The following is a 14363-nucleotide window of genomic DNA, read 5'->3' as shown; positions in this document are numbered from 1 at the left end:
TGCTCCGCCGCTAGCATAGAACATTCTTACACATCGTAATAACAGAAATATATTTTTTTTTTAGTATTTTTATAGGGTGAACAAAAAAAGCATAACGAGTTTTCATCTCCAAAAATATTGTTTCTAGAAAAAAATGTTTTAAATAAAAGTTGCAGTATTTTAAGAGGGACATAAGTTGATGTTACAGGAACGTTTGTAGCTGACGATTTTCAAGATTATTTCAAGGTCAACTTCATTTTTTTTTAATAGAAACATTTATTTTTTAATACATATTTTTATAGTCCTTCTTGAGATCTTTTCAAAACACTCTAAGACAGTATTTTTTATATTATTTTATATTTTATATGAATATGATTATTAGTACAAGAAAAAATTATTTTTATTATTATGATGCGTAAAAATATTGCACGTTAGTGGCATGCGCAAAGGAAAAACGTCGCCGCGCCGGCGCCGTAGCGGCGGAGCGCTTACGCACTACGGCGCGCGGCTCTCCGACGTGCACTCGACTAAAGGTCGGCGCTGATTGCCCAGACTTTACTCAATAATAATTCCTTTATTAAACATTATTAAAAAAATGGTTCATAGGACTTTTCGACTCAATTTTTGGTAAGAAATAACGCTATGTACTTAGTGGGTGCTCGTTGCATGTCACTCTGTATATACAGAGTGTCTCATAATAACCGTATTACTTTTCGTGTGCAGGTAGAGCAGGTAAAACCAAGAAAAAAAGGTTCTGTACCATTTAATAAATAAATTTCGTTAATCGCTGGGAAGTATTAAGTAATGAAAAAAATTCGTTACTCATTATAAATGTATCGAATAACAGTGGCATTTTGCTACATGTGTAACAAAATAACGATAAAAATTTAGTTACTCGATACATTTGTAACTAGTAACAGGTAACGATCGATACAGATTTTGAATATCTCTATCTATCCGTTGTATCGGACTCATAAATAGGTAACTAGTTTCAATTATAACTCAACAACTAAGCTTTGGACAAAATTTTGTAAAAGGAAAAATTGTCTCAGCATTCACTCATGAATATGATATTTCAAGGAGATCTTGTTTGTTTTGAATCTCCCTGTATATTATGATAAGCAAAAAAATTTTTTCAAGATTTTTATATTTTTTGAGATTTCAAAGTCAACGATATTTAAAAAAAATTAGATTATATGTTTTTACCATCGCATTGTAATAGCTAAGGTCAAAACCGATCCAATGATTTATGATAGCATGACCTTTATATGACCTTGAAAAATCTTCTCAGGTCCTTCTTAAAATTTTCTAGCTAATGTTAGTATATGCAGTTCTCTAATGCATTCTCTAAAATCTTACCAATGTTTACAACTTATTACGGTAAGGAGTGCTTCAATCGTTTGATATTGATTATGTTTCCAGAAATGATTATTCGGATTTTAATCAATATTAGTAAACATCTTTCTTATAATTTCAATATCAAATAGTTGTAAACATTTCTTTTTATCATAATAAGTTGCAAACGTCAGTAACCTTTTGTTTTCATACATTACAATCAAAAAGTTTAGTTTAGAAATTCATTACGATCGATTCGATTTGGTACCCGCAAAAGAGGTGTCATATCTGTGAAACAATGATATTGTTCAATTAATATTGTTCAATCAAACAGAAAAAATTAATACGATTTTAATTTATGATCAAACTGGTAAAAACTGTGCAAGTATTCCAATTAAAAAATGTCTTAAGAGAAATCATCCTTCTCGACAAATTTTCGATCAAATCGTTCAATTATTTTATAAAACAGACAGCATTTATTTATCCCAAAAAAATGATAAAAACCTACTACTGAAGAACAGTCAGGAATTACTGTATTAGCTGCTGTTGTTTATAATCCTCATATAAGTTGTCAACAAATCAAATGGGTAATTATTTACTATAACGGACCCAGCTCCAATCACGTTGATTCATATATTCATATATGTTGTCAAGGACATAATCCTGAGTAACTTTTCCTTATAACTTAATCGGCGGTCATTGTTTATTAAAAAGTTATTAACAAATAAAGTTTGAAAAATAAAATATTAATTTTTACATAAATTTGTAATTTCCACGCAAGAAACGAGGTCCATCTGCATCAGAACCCTGATTTAAATGTGAAACAAGGTCTTTACATAATTAATATAATATTAGAAAAAATCAGTACATATAGGAATCAAAAATTTTATTTATTCTACAGTTGCAAATGTACTGTTTTCATCTAAGAGATACAATGTTGCCATTATTTCAAAAAATTTACGTATTCGTTCACAATATTGATATTTACGTTTACCATAAATATAAACTCAGCCATATATTTATATTTTTATTATTGTTAACATAGTTTCGTGAAACTAGATGACTTTCTACGTGAAACAATGTCGATTTCAACATATTCTCTGTTTACAGGACGAAACACAACAATAGAGGGGGGGGACTCACTACGTTCATGCATAAACTTTCCCATTCTCACAACAATTCTGGACTAAATCTTGTTTCGCATTGTAAAGTATATACATGAATATAGTGCGTTCCGCCTCCCCCCTCCCCTTAACCCAAATCAAATTTTAGTTTTAAATCAGAAATAGGTTTGGGTTAGGTTATATCTTCCGGAAGTGGAGTCCCCCCGCAGAGAGCACGGAACCCACTACATCCACGTATACACTTTCCCATTCACACAACAATTCTGGGCTGAACCTCGTTTTGCATTGTAAAGTATATGCAAGGATACAGTGGGTTCCGCCCCCCCCTGCGGGGGGGGGGGGCACCACTTTCGGAAGATATAACCTAACCCAAACCTATTTCTTATTTAAAACAAAAATTTGGTGTGGATTACGTTGTATAACTTAAACCAAATTTTCGTTTCGAATCCAACTTAAACTTTAAATATCTCAAAAATTATAAGAGACCGCCGATTAAGTTATAAGAAAAAGTTATTCAGGATTAAGTCCTTGACAACATATATCAAGGTCAACGTGATTGAAGCTGGGTCCGTTATAGTAAATAATTACCATCAAATGTTATTCTAGCATTTCTAAAACTAATATATGGAGAATATTTAAAGGTTAGAAATCTCATCCGTATCACATTTTTTCGTATCAGAAACTTTGTGACACCGATTTTTAGAATTGCATTATTGTTTGTGACTACGGCATTGCACGAAATACAAAGAAACAAACTTTTTTTACAGCGTTCTGTTTACGAATGAAGTTACTTTTATCATCATAGACAACTCAATATACATAACATGGCTTAATATGTTTAAAAATCTTAAATGGCAAGTTATGCATCAGCGTCCAGTGGAGCATAAATGTACGATGTGCTATTTTTGATGAGCGTATTAGTGGATTGTTTTGATGGCATTTGATAGCACTTTGAATGGACGAAAGTATGCACTTTTTAACCATTAAGTTACCTAAGCTATTAAAAAAATCCCCTAGTTCAAAAAAGTCAGATGTAATATAACATGACGGACATTCATAATGCATTTTAACTCCATTTTTAATAAATATTAAATAAAAAATGTCCATGTGTGTGTCGTTAAATCGAATGCAACTCAAATATTCGATGATCTCGTTCACTTGATTTAACGCTATTAGGTTTTTTTTTAAACAGAAGTTCTTAGCATAGAAAAAATAGAATTTGTAACAGGTCCGCTTTCGCGAACATGTGGATTAGCTCAATCGGGATTAGGGCTCGAGAAAGGGGTGAGACACACGGTAATCGTTGGATGTGATTTAGTTTATTTATTTTGTCTCTGCCGGCGGTTGTCACAGTACAATGCAAAGCGAGTTCGTGACGGCATACAGAGCACGGGTAAAAGGGCGCGAGAGATATTTGGGCGCTATAATTATCGCGTGATAAATCGGTGCGGAAATATCGGGAGCGCGTGATAAGGAAAGGGCGCTAGTAGTTCCGGCGTTATTTTCGATGTATCGAAATCGTCGGCGTACGGCGAGGCCGTGTTTATTTTGATGGCGCGCAGGACATATAAGAAACAGGACGCGGTCGGTCGGGCGCGTGTACGGCAAGGCCGTGTTTATTTTGACGGCGCGCGGAATACAATGGAGTGGTATGCGACAGGTATTTCGGCGCGGTGATTAGTTTCGAGTATCGTAAAAAACGTAGCTGATCGTTGCCGCGTAGTTATTCGCGTATTCCCAGTTGTACGGGAGAGGCGATCATTTAAACAATTATTTGTTTTTTTTGGCACTAATTAATTTGTCTTATTATTCTGTACATAGAAGTATTACGGTAAAATTATCGAAAACTGAATATTTTACGAAATATTTTATTTTTTATATCAAAATATGTCAGATTAAAATATAAAATAACTCAAAAAGTACTGAATGAAAAAATACTTTATTTTAGTGTTTTGGAAAGCTCTCGAGGTAAGCTATAAGAATATGCAATAAAAATAGGGGGTTCCATTTAAGAAATTAAAGGTGTCCTTGACTTGACCTTAACAATGCCATCCAAGGTCAAACCAATGATACCATTTTATGTTCCCCTCAAAACCATACAATTTTTGTTCAAAACGTTTTTCTCTAAAATGCTTAGTTTTTAAAAGAAAAGGGTTTTACGTGTGATCTAGGACATCCTGTATATATGTATAGGGTGGCCCCGAACGTTCCAGCCAGACTTTGAGATTTTATAGGAAATTTAATTCTGAATAAAAAATTTCCTATAAACATGGGTCGAAAAATGCTTCCTTAAGAAGTTATCACTGAAAAACCTCTGCAAAGGAAGAGCAAAAGATGAAAAGAAAATGAAACTTAATAAATTTCTTGAAAAAACGATAAAATTAAAAAATAAAAATCTTTCTGTTATGAAAATAAAATTAATTTTTTTAAACTAAAATAGCACGTAATAGTAGAAAATGAATAAAGACGTGAAAAAACTGACTGTTCTCAAAATGTCCCCCCCTAGTTCCAATACACTTTCGGCATTGAGAGAAACAACTTTTGTTTCGGTACTTTTTGTTAAAAGATACACATTTTCTATGATATTTGAAAAAATGTGTAAAATAATCACGATTTCGGAGGTTTTTGAGCGATAACTTTTTAAGAAAGCATTTTTCGACCCATGTTTATACAAAATTTTTTTTTTCCGGAGTTATATTTCCTATAAGATCTCAAAGTCTGGCTGGAACGTTCGAGGCCACTCTGTATATACGTACATTATCATAAAATAGGCATACTTACCCGCATCAAATGGTACGCTGAAGACAAAACTTTCTGGCTCTATAGAATGTTGATCCACTGCGCGTTTGTACCACGATGAATCCATAGCTCTTGCATGCTTTTCCGCGAATCGCCTGCATTTAAGTCGTAGCAGCCAACGACATTTAATTAATTATGTTGGTTTAATATTAGTTATCTAATAATTGCTGTTTTCCAAATTTTGGATCAATAATTTAGAATATTGTTTTATCTATGCAATTCTTGGCTATACTAATCTGATATTATTTTTATTATTAAACATAAGCTCACGGTTCATCAGTGCTGTCATCGTTTTGCTGATGCTCATGCCATCTCAAGAGTCCACTTCTGGTTGCAATGAAACTTCTAGTGACGCCAAATCTACCCTTGCCTTGACTGCAATTGTACATAATAAGCTATGAAAATAGTATTTTAGGTAAAATAACAAATATGCCACCGCGGTACACGCAATTATTTGCATGTCCAAAAGCCGAATATCAAGTCAAACTAATCGTTTTAATTGTGGTTTGTAAAGCAACCTTACAGCTACAATTCGGTAAATATTGGCAAAAGAAGACCCAACTTCGATGACTCTGACCTTGATATATGTTGTCAAAATCATCACTCTAAGCGACCTCAAAAAAGTTTCAACTATCATTTATTAATTATTAAAAAGTTAACTAAAAAAAGTTTATGAAAATTAAGGTTTGAATATAGACTGACACACACACACATACATACAAACGCGCGCGCGCGCACACATAATGAAGAATTTCATATTGGACACTATTTATATGGGGATTCCTAAGTATACTATACACGTATATTTACCAAAAATGTCAAAGATTAAAAAATGCATGTATGAGAAAAAAGAAGTTTCATATGGGTTTGTAACATTTCGTACAAAGCAAAGTTTACTCCACATTAGCCAATGCTTAAATGAATATATATAAATTCTACATTAGATGCATATTTGTATATTTAAATAAATGAATGCCTGCGTGAAGAAAGGACTACATCCCTTTCCTTTTTCGTATTCCCATACCGAAAACTTCTCTAATCTAATTCAAACCTATTTCGGATTTAAAATTAAATAAACTCATGAGTGCATACATGTATATGTATATGTGTGTATAAAGAAAGAGACAGAGAGATTGAATACAAAAATTGAATATTATATATAATTTTTATAAGCATTATTATCTATATATTCTCTCCCTCTCCCTCCCTCCCTCTATACATATACACATGTATGCATGCAAAATTTCAATTTCAATCAGAAATAGATTTGAGTTAGGTTAAAATTTTTTCTTGTGAATGCAGCAGAAGAGACGAAGTTCCTCTTTCTCTACGCACACATTCATTACTTAAATATACGAGTATGCAGCAAACGTAGAATTTATACTTATTAGTTTAATACATTTTTTTATTAACAACTTTTGTGTGTACGTATGTGCGTGTGTGCATGTGTGCGTGCGTGTATGTGTGTTTTTTATGGCCACTTTTTGTTAGAATCTTGCTTCGTAGAAAACTTCATTTGTTAATAGTTTTTGAATAAACAATAAGCGACAATTAAAACTTTTTGAGGGTTATTCAGGGTGATGACCTTGATAACATAAGTTAAAGTTAACGCAAACTTGGGTCTCTTTTTGTCAATATTTACCTACAGTTCTTGTAAGCTGTTTGTTAAAATGAGAAACCAAGTACGCAATAAAACAAAAGTTACAAAACTGTCGATATATTCGAGATATACAGGGTGTCCCATAATTCGCGGATCACCCGTCATGTGCAGATAGAGCGGATGAAACCGAGAAGAAAAGTCCTTTACCATTTTGCGATTTTCGTAATAATTATTGAGAAATTAATTTAAAAAGATGGGCCAATCCATGCCTTGCACAAGTGCGCGGCGAAGTGGTGGAAGGGACTGGCCCATCTTTTTAAATTAATTTCTCAATAATTATTACGAAAATCGCAAAATGGTAAAGGACTTTTCTTCTCGGTTTCATCCTGCATATGACGGATGATCCGTGACATTCGAAATTTTTTATATTCCTAAAAAAACTATCAAGTTTGTTGTGTTTAGTATAATTTAGTAATTTTTGAATTTAATTGAAAACAACAAGGTATATATTATTATTTATTATATAAATGCGTGCAAAAAGACGCAGCAATGTATTTTGCTGTATTAAATATCACTGCATCAGTAATTGTATACAGAATGTCTCGTGATGGTAGAATCGGAAAAAAATTATTTCTGATTGAAAATTGATGCATATTGATGCAAAATAAATAGTTACAGTGTTCATCTTTTCTTGAACTCTATATTTTTAAGATTGACATAACACATTTAATTTCTGGCAATGAACTAATATGGAATTCTATAAACATAGCAATTCTATAATAAATATAGTAAGTATAGACATAGTAAATACAAACATTTATTGTTCTACTGTTCTAAAAAGGGCGCAATATTTAAAGAATGTATTTAATTCTTTTAAGGGTTCTGATCCCTTATTGGCATCATATTGAAATAATATTAGAAACGAGAAATCATATTAATTTTTTTTTTAACAAAATAGATGTCATGAGAAACATGTCATAAGTTTTTTTAGATGTTACCATATGTTGTGAATATTATCTCATGTTTGATAGATTAATAAAATATGTCGAACACTTCTTTTTGTTATTTTGCATTAATAAATGCAAATATAATTAATTTGCCTATTTTTTTTTAGCGAAAATGGATTTTACGATGGACTGACCAAAATTAACAGCTGTTTATTAATTTACAAATCAAAAAAAATTATTGGCGTATTTTACTAACCCATATTATCGAATATTTATTTTGATATATGTATAATATTTTGCAAGAAGAAACCTTATATGATTTCTCACTTCTGACGTCATAATTTAATAGCTGCAGTGAAGAGTCTTAATCCGACTCTAGATGAGAATATACAGGGTATCCCAAAGCATCCTAAACAACGCTCGTGAACAGGTAAAGCACAGTAAACTGAACAGAAAAGTCCTGTAATATTTTTTTCTATAACGATTAATAAAGGAGTTATTATTGAGTAAAGTCTGGCCAATCAGCGCCGATCTTTAGCCGCGCGTCTGGTAGTGCGCGCTCCGTCGCTATGGCGGCACACACTACCAAACAGGCAGTGATGCAAGTTTTGCGTTTTGTGCCCGCTGCAAGCGCGTGTGGAGGAGATACGTACACAAGTGTAAACCGTATATATGTAATGCGCAGAGAGTTTTGAGCTTGGGTACGTATCCCCTCCACACGCGCTGGCAGCGGGCACAAACCACAAAACGCAAAATTTACATCTATGCAAACAGGCGGCTTACCGATGTACGTCCGGCTAAAAGTCGGCACTGATTGGTCAGACTTTACTCAATAATAACTCCTTTATTAAGCGTTATAGAATAAAATGGTACAGGACTTTTCTGTTCAGTTTACTGTGCTCTATCTGCTCACGAGCGTTGTCAAGGGTGCTTTGGGACACTCTGTATAAAGAGACTAAATTCTCTCATCAAAGCTCTTCTTCTATTCATAATATCTTAATCAAAATGCACAGTCTATACTTATTATATTTATGAATGATTTAGAGACTACTTCTTCTTGTTTTTATTTTATTTTGGTCTAATTGTGTAAAAAATAAATGGATTAAAAAGAATCGATAAGAACTCATTGTATGAAATTGCATTTACTAAATAAATTCCTATTGATTTCTTTTGTCTCATTTATTTCTATCCACAGTAGAATTTTTCCGAAAATGAGGAGACTATAGTCGACAGCTGCCAAACATTCATTTTAGCTCGTATACTGATTATAGTCAACGATTAAAAATTCTTCATCATAGCTATTTAAGGTTAAGATTTATAACTTTATCTGCGTGTGTGTATCTTATACATATTTTATTAAAATTAAATATCTCACAACCGACACATACACGCGTACGAACATATACACGAAATTTTTTTCTGATATTGTTTAATTTTCCAAATATTTTACTAGAGCATTTAAAATAAGTTAAATTAAAAATATATAGTAGATATATAGTAGAGCCTTTTTTTAAATTTGGTCCTGTTAATTTTGGTATCCCTTTACACGTACTTTCACAAATACTAATAACTAATGTTGCGCCCCATCATCCATATCATAACGAGTTTGTTAGATAATGGCGCACGCCCAAATACGGTAAAAGGGCAATTGGATAGCATCGCGTTGTAAGTCCGTTACCTCTCTCTGAACGGGAGTAAACGTGTTTTCATGGATTCTTTATTCGAACCAAAATTGTTGCCATTTGTCTCTTAAGAGATTGACAAGAAAATTTTATTCCTTTAAAATAATTCCACGACTCACAGGGAGCTTTCACAAATCGGCGTATGAATAACTTTTTTCAGAAGTAGCCATAAAAAAAGAAGAAAAAACTTCACATTGTGGTGAGTGTATTATTTCTTCTTTTCCAAAAATTTTGCGCTCTTCTCGCCCCATAGAGCCAAAATTAATGAGACTCCACTATATATACACAGAATACAAGATATTAAAAACAAAGAGTTCAAAACTTATAGAATACATAGTACTCATTAATACAGTAGTAGTACTCATAAATCCAGTAAAAAATGCGTAGTAGATAGAGATAAAAAATAGATTTAAAAATAAATTCTGTTAATGTCATAAGCATTTTTAGTTTTGGTGCAAAATAAAATTAATTAGCTTGCTTCTATTTATTGCATGTGATGTTCAAACAGGATTATCTTACGCACATTTTCACTATGATGTTTCCAACAGATATACATATCTTACATATTAAATATTCTTCTTCTATTTACATGCATGCTTGGCATTATCCAAAATTGCAAATTATTTTAAAAATTTCTAAATTTCTTCAACTTGATAGATATTTTGAATTTATTGATATATACTTTCTGTGTAAATAGATAAATACAGAAGAATGTAGAGAAGTGGAAACAATATATTGTAAACATAAGAATATGTAAAATTGTTTTTCGTGTATACACTGCATGCGATAAATAGAAACAAGCAAATCACTTGCTTTGCCAAAATCGATTATTTTCCGATTATGTTTATTATAATGTAAGCGATTATAATGTCGATGCAGTGTGTATATCGGCGTGAGGGCGTCTGTGTGTGCGTCTTTCTCCCACTCTTTCTTCATTCTCTCCCTTCTCTCGCTCTTCCTTCCCTAAACCCTCCCCTCCCTCTCCGTCTCCCTCTCTCTCTCCCATCTCCCTCTCCAACACCCTTCTCCATTCCCTCTCGCTCTCCCTCACCCTCTCCTTCTTCCTCTCTTTCCTTCTTCTCCCTTCCCTTCCTCCCTCTCCCTTCTTTCCTTCTCTCTCCTCTCTCCCTCTCTTATCCCTCTCTCCCTCTCCCACTCCTCCCCCTCTCTCTCTCGGCATGTAAAAAGACAATAAAAAATCAGGTGGTGATATGCAAGTCTTGTTATCAAGCAAATCGTATTAAGCTGTTTTACCATTCACAATGTGTAAGCAAGCATAGGATTTATGATAGAAATTAAGAATTAGTACCGTGTTCTGGAACATTTGACAAATTTACAATTGAAAGTAAAGCAGATATGAAGAAGGCATTGGCAGACTAGGATCTATAGGATCTAGGTTTGTTTACGACGCCAAGTAGTGGAAATAGAATAGCGAGCGAATGGATCATCAACTATTGACGTAAAAATAGATCGGCTGGTAAAAATTGTAAAAGAAATGAAAGATGAAACAGCATGTATGAAATAAATTAAAATGATGGTCAAGGAAATAGTTCGAGACGAATTGGGAAATGTTAAGCAGGAACTGTTAGAAGAGTTGAGAAGAATCATATAGGGAGAAGTATGTGGATGAACAGGAAGAATACAAAGGATCTATAGTGAAGCGGTTAAAGAGAAAAGAAAGAAAATGTTATAATTATTAAACCCAAGATTCAACAAGAGAGTGAAGTTACAAAAAAATTGATAAAAGAAAAGATAGATATCAAAAACATGGCAATGGGAATAACGAAGCTAAAAACAGGAAGCAAGGGAACAGTGATCATAGGTTGTTAAACTGGAGAGGAAATGAAAAAGTTGAAAGCCACAGTGCAAAACAAACTAGGAGAAAATTTCAAAGTTACGGAATCACCGCAGATGAAGCTTAAAATAAAAATTATCAATGTTAACGAAGAAGAAATGAGGTTGGATGATGTTGACTTAATAACTACAATCAAGAAGCAGAATAGAATTAATGTAATAAATGATGGATTCCAAATCTGAATAGTGACGAAAATAATTAAAAAGAAAAGAAATAATAATAACCAACTTAGAAGAAGAGAAAAAGAAGAAGGTTCGATAATAATTAAACAAACGCGTGAATTGATGTTGAAAAAAGAGAAACTAAATATAGGATAAAAAAATGTCCTATATTCAATCACATTAATGTTAAAAGATGTTTTAAATGTTGAGGATACTATTATATTCAAAAAATTGTACGCGAGATGAAACATGCCATAAATGTACGGGAAATCAAAAAGTAATTGAATGTACGACGACAAAGAAAAAATGTGTAAATTGTATATTTAAAATTCGAACATACAACCTGAAGATAAGTGATGAACACGACGCCGTTAGCCCGGAATGTCCAACATTTAAAAGGGCGATACAGGAGGAGAAAAGGAGAGCCGGCTGGGAGGATGCGAAATAGCAACTGCAGAAGGAAGCGGAAATAATATTGTATACAAACGCGCAAAGTTTGATGGCGCATAAAGATGAAATACAGCATCAGATTATGAAGAAAATAAATCCGGCATTCATAGCGTTATCAGAGACAAGATTGACTGCTGAAATTGAAGACAGTGAAGTGAACGTATCAGGTTATAGTATAATTAAATGTGATGCTGAAAATAGAAATACAGGAGGGATTGTTTTATATATAAGGGATGATGTTATATATGAAATAGTATTAGTAAAAAAATTAGAATCGAATTGTTGGTGTGCTGCAATTGAGGTGAAAGAAAAATTGTATAGAAGAATAATAATGGTAATATATCATTCATCGAGTGCATCGCATGGTGATTTCGTGAGATTTTTGGAGGATATAATAGAAGAAATTTCAAATAATCGCGGGCTAATAAGAGCCAGAACGCGGATAGCAGTGCGTCAGTTTCATAGAAAAATAAGTTTTCTATGAAACTGAATATGTGCACAGGGCACGAAATTTACTTGGTGCTATACCAAGATTTTTTAAAAATAATCTCAACTCGATATTTACAATAACCCCTCTTTACCCCTCTAGAGAGACGAAAGCAAGAAAAATATCGGGGCAAACTCGCTGAATCGGGAATCGAACCCGAAAACAACTTTCTTAAATTTGTTAGTTTACGCCGACTAAAAGATGGCATTATTGATAATAGATATTATAAGGCAAATGAGAAGTATCAGTGGTGTGGGGTCTGAATAGCTCAGAGGTAAGAGCAGTCGCCCGGCAAGTAAAAGACTCAGGTTCGATTCCCGATTCCGCGACTATGCCTCGATATTTTTCTCGCCTTCGCCTCTTCAGAGGGGTAAAGAGGGGTTATTATAAATCTCGAATTGAGATTATTTTTAAAAAATCTTAGTATATCACCAAATAAATTTCGTGCCCTGTGCACACATATTCAGTTTCATAGAAAACTTATTTTTCTATGAAACTGACGCACTACCATCCATGTTCTGGCTCTTATTTGAAATTTGTGATGTCACACGAGAGTTTAATTTATTAAATTTTTTAAAATAGAAGAGTTAATAATACGGGGAGAATGTATGGTAATAGGAGACTTCAACATAGATATGATGTTAGATTCGTTTTATACGAAGTTACAAACGACAATGTTGAGCTTAAGCATGAAACAATATGTAAATAAATCGACGAGAATTACGAAAGATAGTAAGACAATTATAGATTTAATTTTCGCTAATAATAAAATAGAAGTGTAGTTAATGCAAGAATCTAAAATAACGGACCATGCGTGGCTAAAAGTTGAACTGAATGCGAATAAAATTGGTAATAAATATAGAGAACTTAGTGTTAAGAATTATAGAGAATTTAATATTATTATAATTATAGATAAATTTATTAAATTAGTGGAAAATAAATTAGAGAAAAATCAAGATATGGATGTCAGTGTGAGAGCAAAGAAATTTGTTGATAGTATAGTAAATGCATTAGACGTTACACCTAGAAAAAAATTTTAGAATCCCGAGAATATGGGAAGGAAAAAAGTGGTTTTCGGATGAAATAAAACAAGCAGCGGCAAAAAGAGATGAGGCATATAAGAAAGCATTATATGCTGACACGGAACAAAATTGGTTGCAATTTAAAATTGACAGAAATACAGTAGTTAAATTAATTAGGGCAAAGAAGAAAGAATATTATGAAAATATGATAGATCTTAATAAAGATAATCCTACATCTATGTGGAAAACACTAAAAGAAATAATTAGAGGCGAACCAGGAAGTAAGAGAGAAGTAGAGGATATAGATTTTGAAATATTAGATAGCACTGAAGGATGCAATATAGCAGATAAATTTAATTTATATTATATACAAAATATTAATAGTATAGTAAAATCTATAAATGGGAGTAAATCTGGGAGTGCGTGTAGAAGAATTATTTATGATATTGAAAACGAGGGAATTATGGAAAATTTTGAAATGATTAGTATAGAGCATTTACAGGAAATTGTTATGGGTCTACCGAAAAAGAAAGATAGAGAGGAGGGAATAACTAGCGATATATTAAAGGCAATATTTTGCGTAATAAAAGAGGAATTTGTTGATATAATAAATAATTCTTTGAAGGAAGGTTGCTGTCCAAAAAATTGGAAAATATTTATGATAATACCAATTCCAAAAGTAGATAAAGCTAGAAAAGCAAGTGAATTTAGGTATATATGTTACCTACTATAAATATGTTTTTGGAAAATAATTGTATTATAACGAAACATCAATCGGGCTTTAGAAAACAGTATTCGTATGAAACAGCGATCCAAACAGTCATTGATGAATGGAAATTGATAGTTAGTGAGGCAAAAATGGTAGGAGTAATTTTCATGGATCTTAAGCGAGCCTTTGAAACTATAGATAGAGAGACTATTA

At 32.7% G+C, this 14363-nt stretch overlaps 1 protein-coding gene across 3 annotated transcripts in view; it reads right to left on the bottom strand.

The window, feature by feature from the left end:
• Stol (voltage-dependent calcium channel subunit stolid) overlaps positions 1–14363 on the bottom strand; it is a 141290-nt gene that overhangs the window by 25241 nt on the left and 101686 nt on the right. For all 3 annotated transcript variants that reach the window (XM_070298082.1, XM_070298083.1, XM_070298084.1), the window contains 2 exons: positions 5508–5612; positions 5220–5332 (listed from right to left, as the gene is read on the bottom strand). In XM_070298082.1, the coding sequence (XP_070154183.1) occupies positions 5220–5332; positions 5508–5612 (218 nt within the window). The remainder of the gene's footprint in view (positions 1–5219; positions 5333–5507; positions 5613–14363) is intronic.

Source organism: Polyergus mexicanus, unplaced genomic scaffold (genome assembly GCF_030449975.1).
Source record: "Polyergus mexicanus isolate NDT 795.1 unplaced genomic scaffold, iyPolMexi1.0 SCAF_6, whole genome shotgun sequence".
In the NCBI taxonomy this organism is placed as follows: Eukaryota; Metazoa; Arthropoda; class Insecta; order Hymenoptera; family Formicidae; genus Polyergus; species Polyergus mexicanus.
This window is presented reverse-complemented; position numbering and strand designations above follow the sequence as displayed.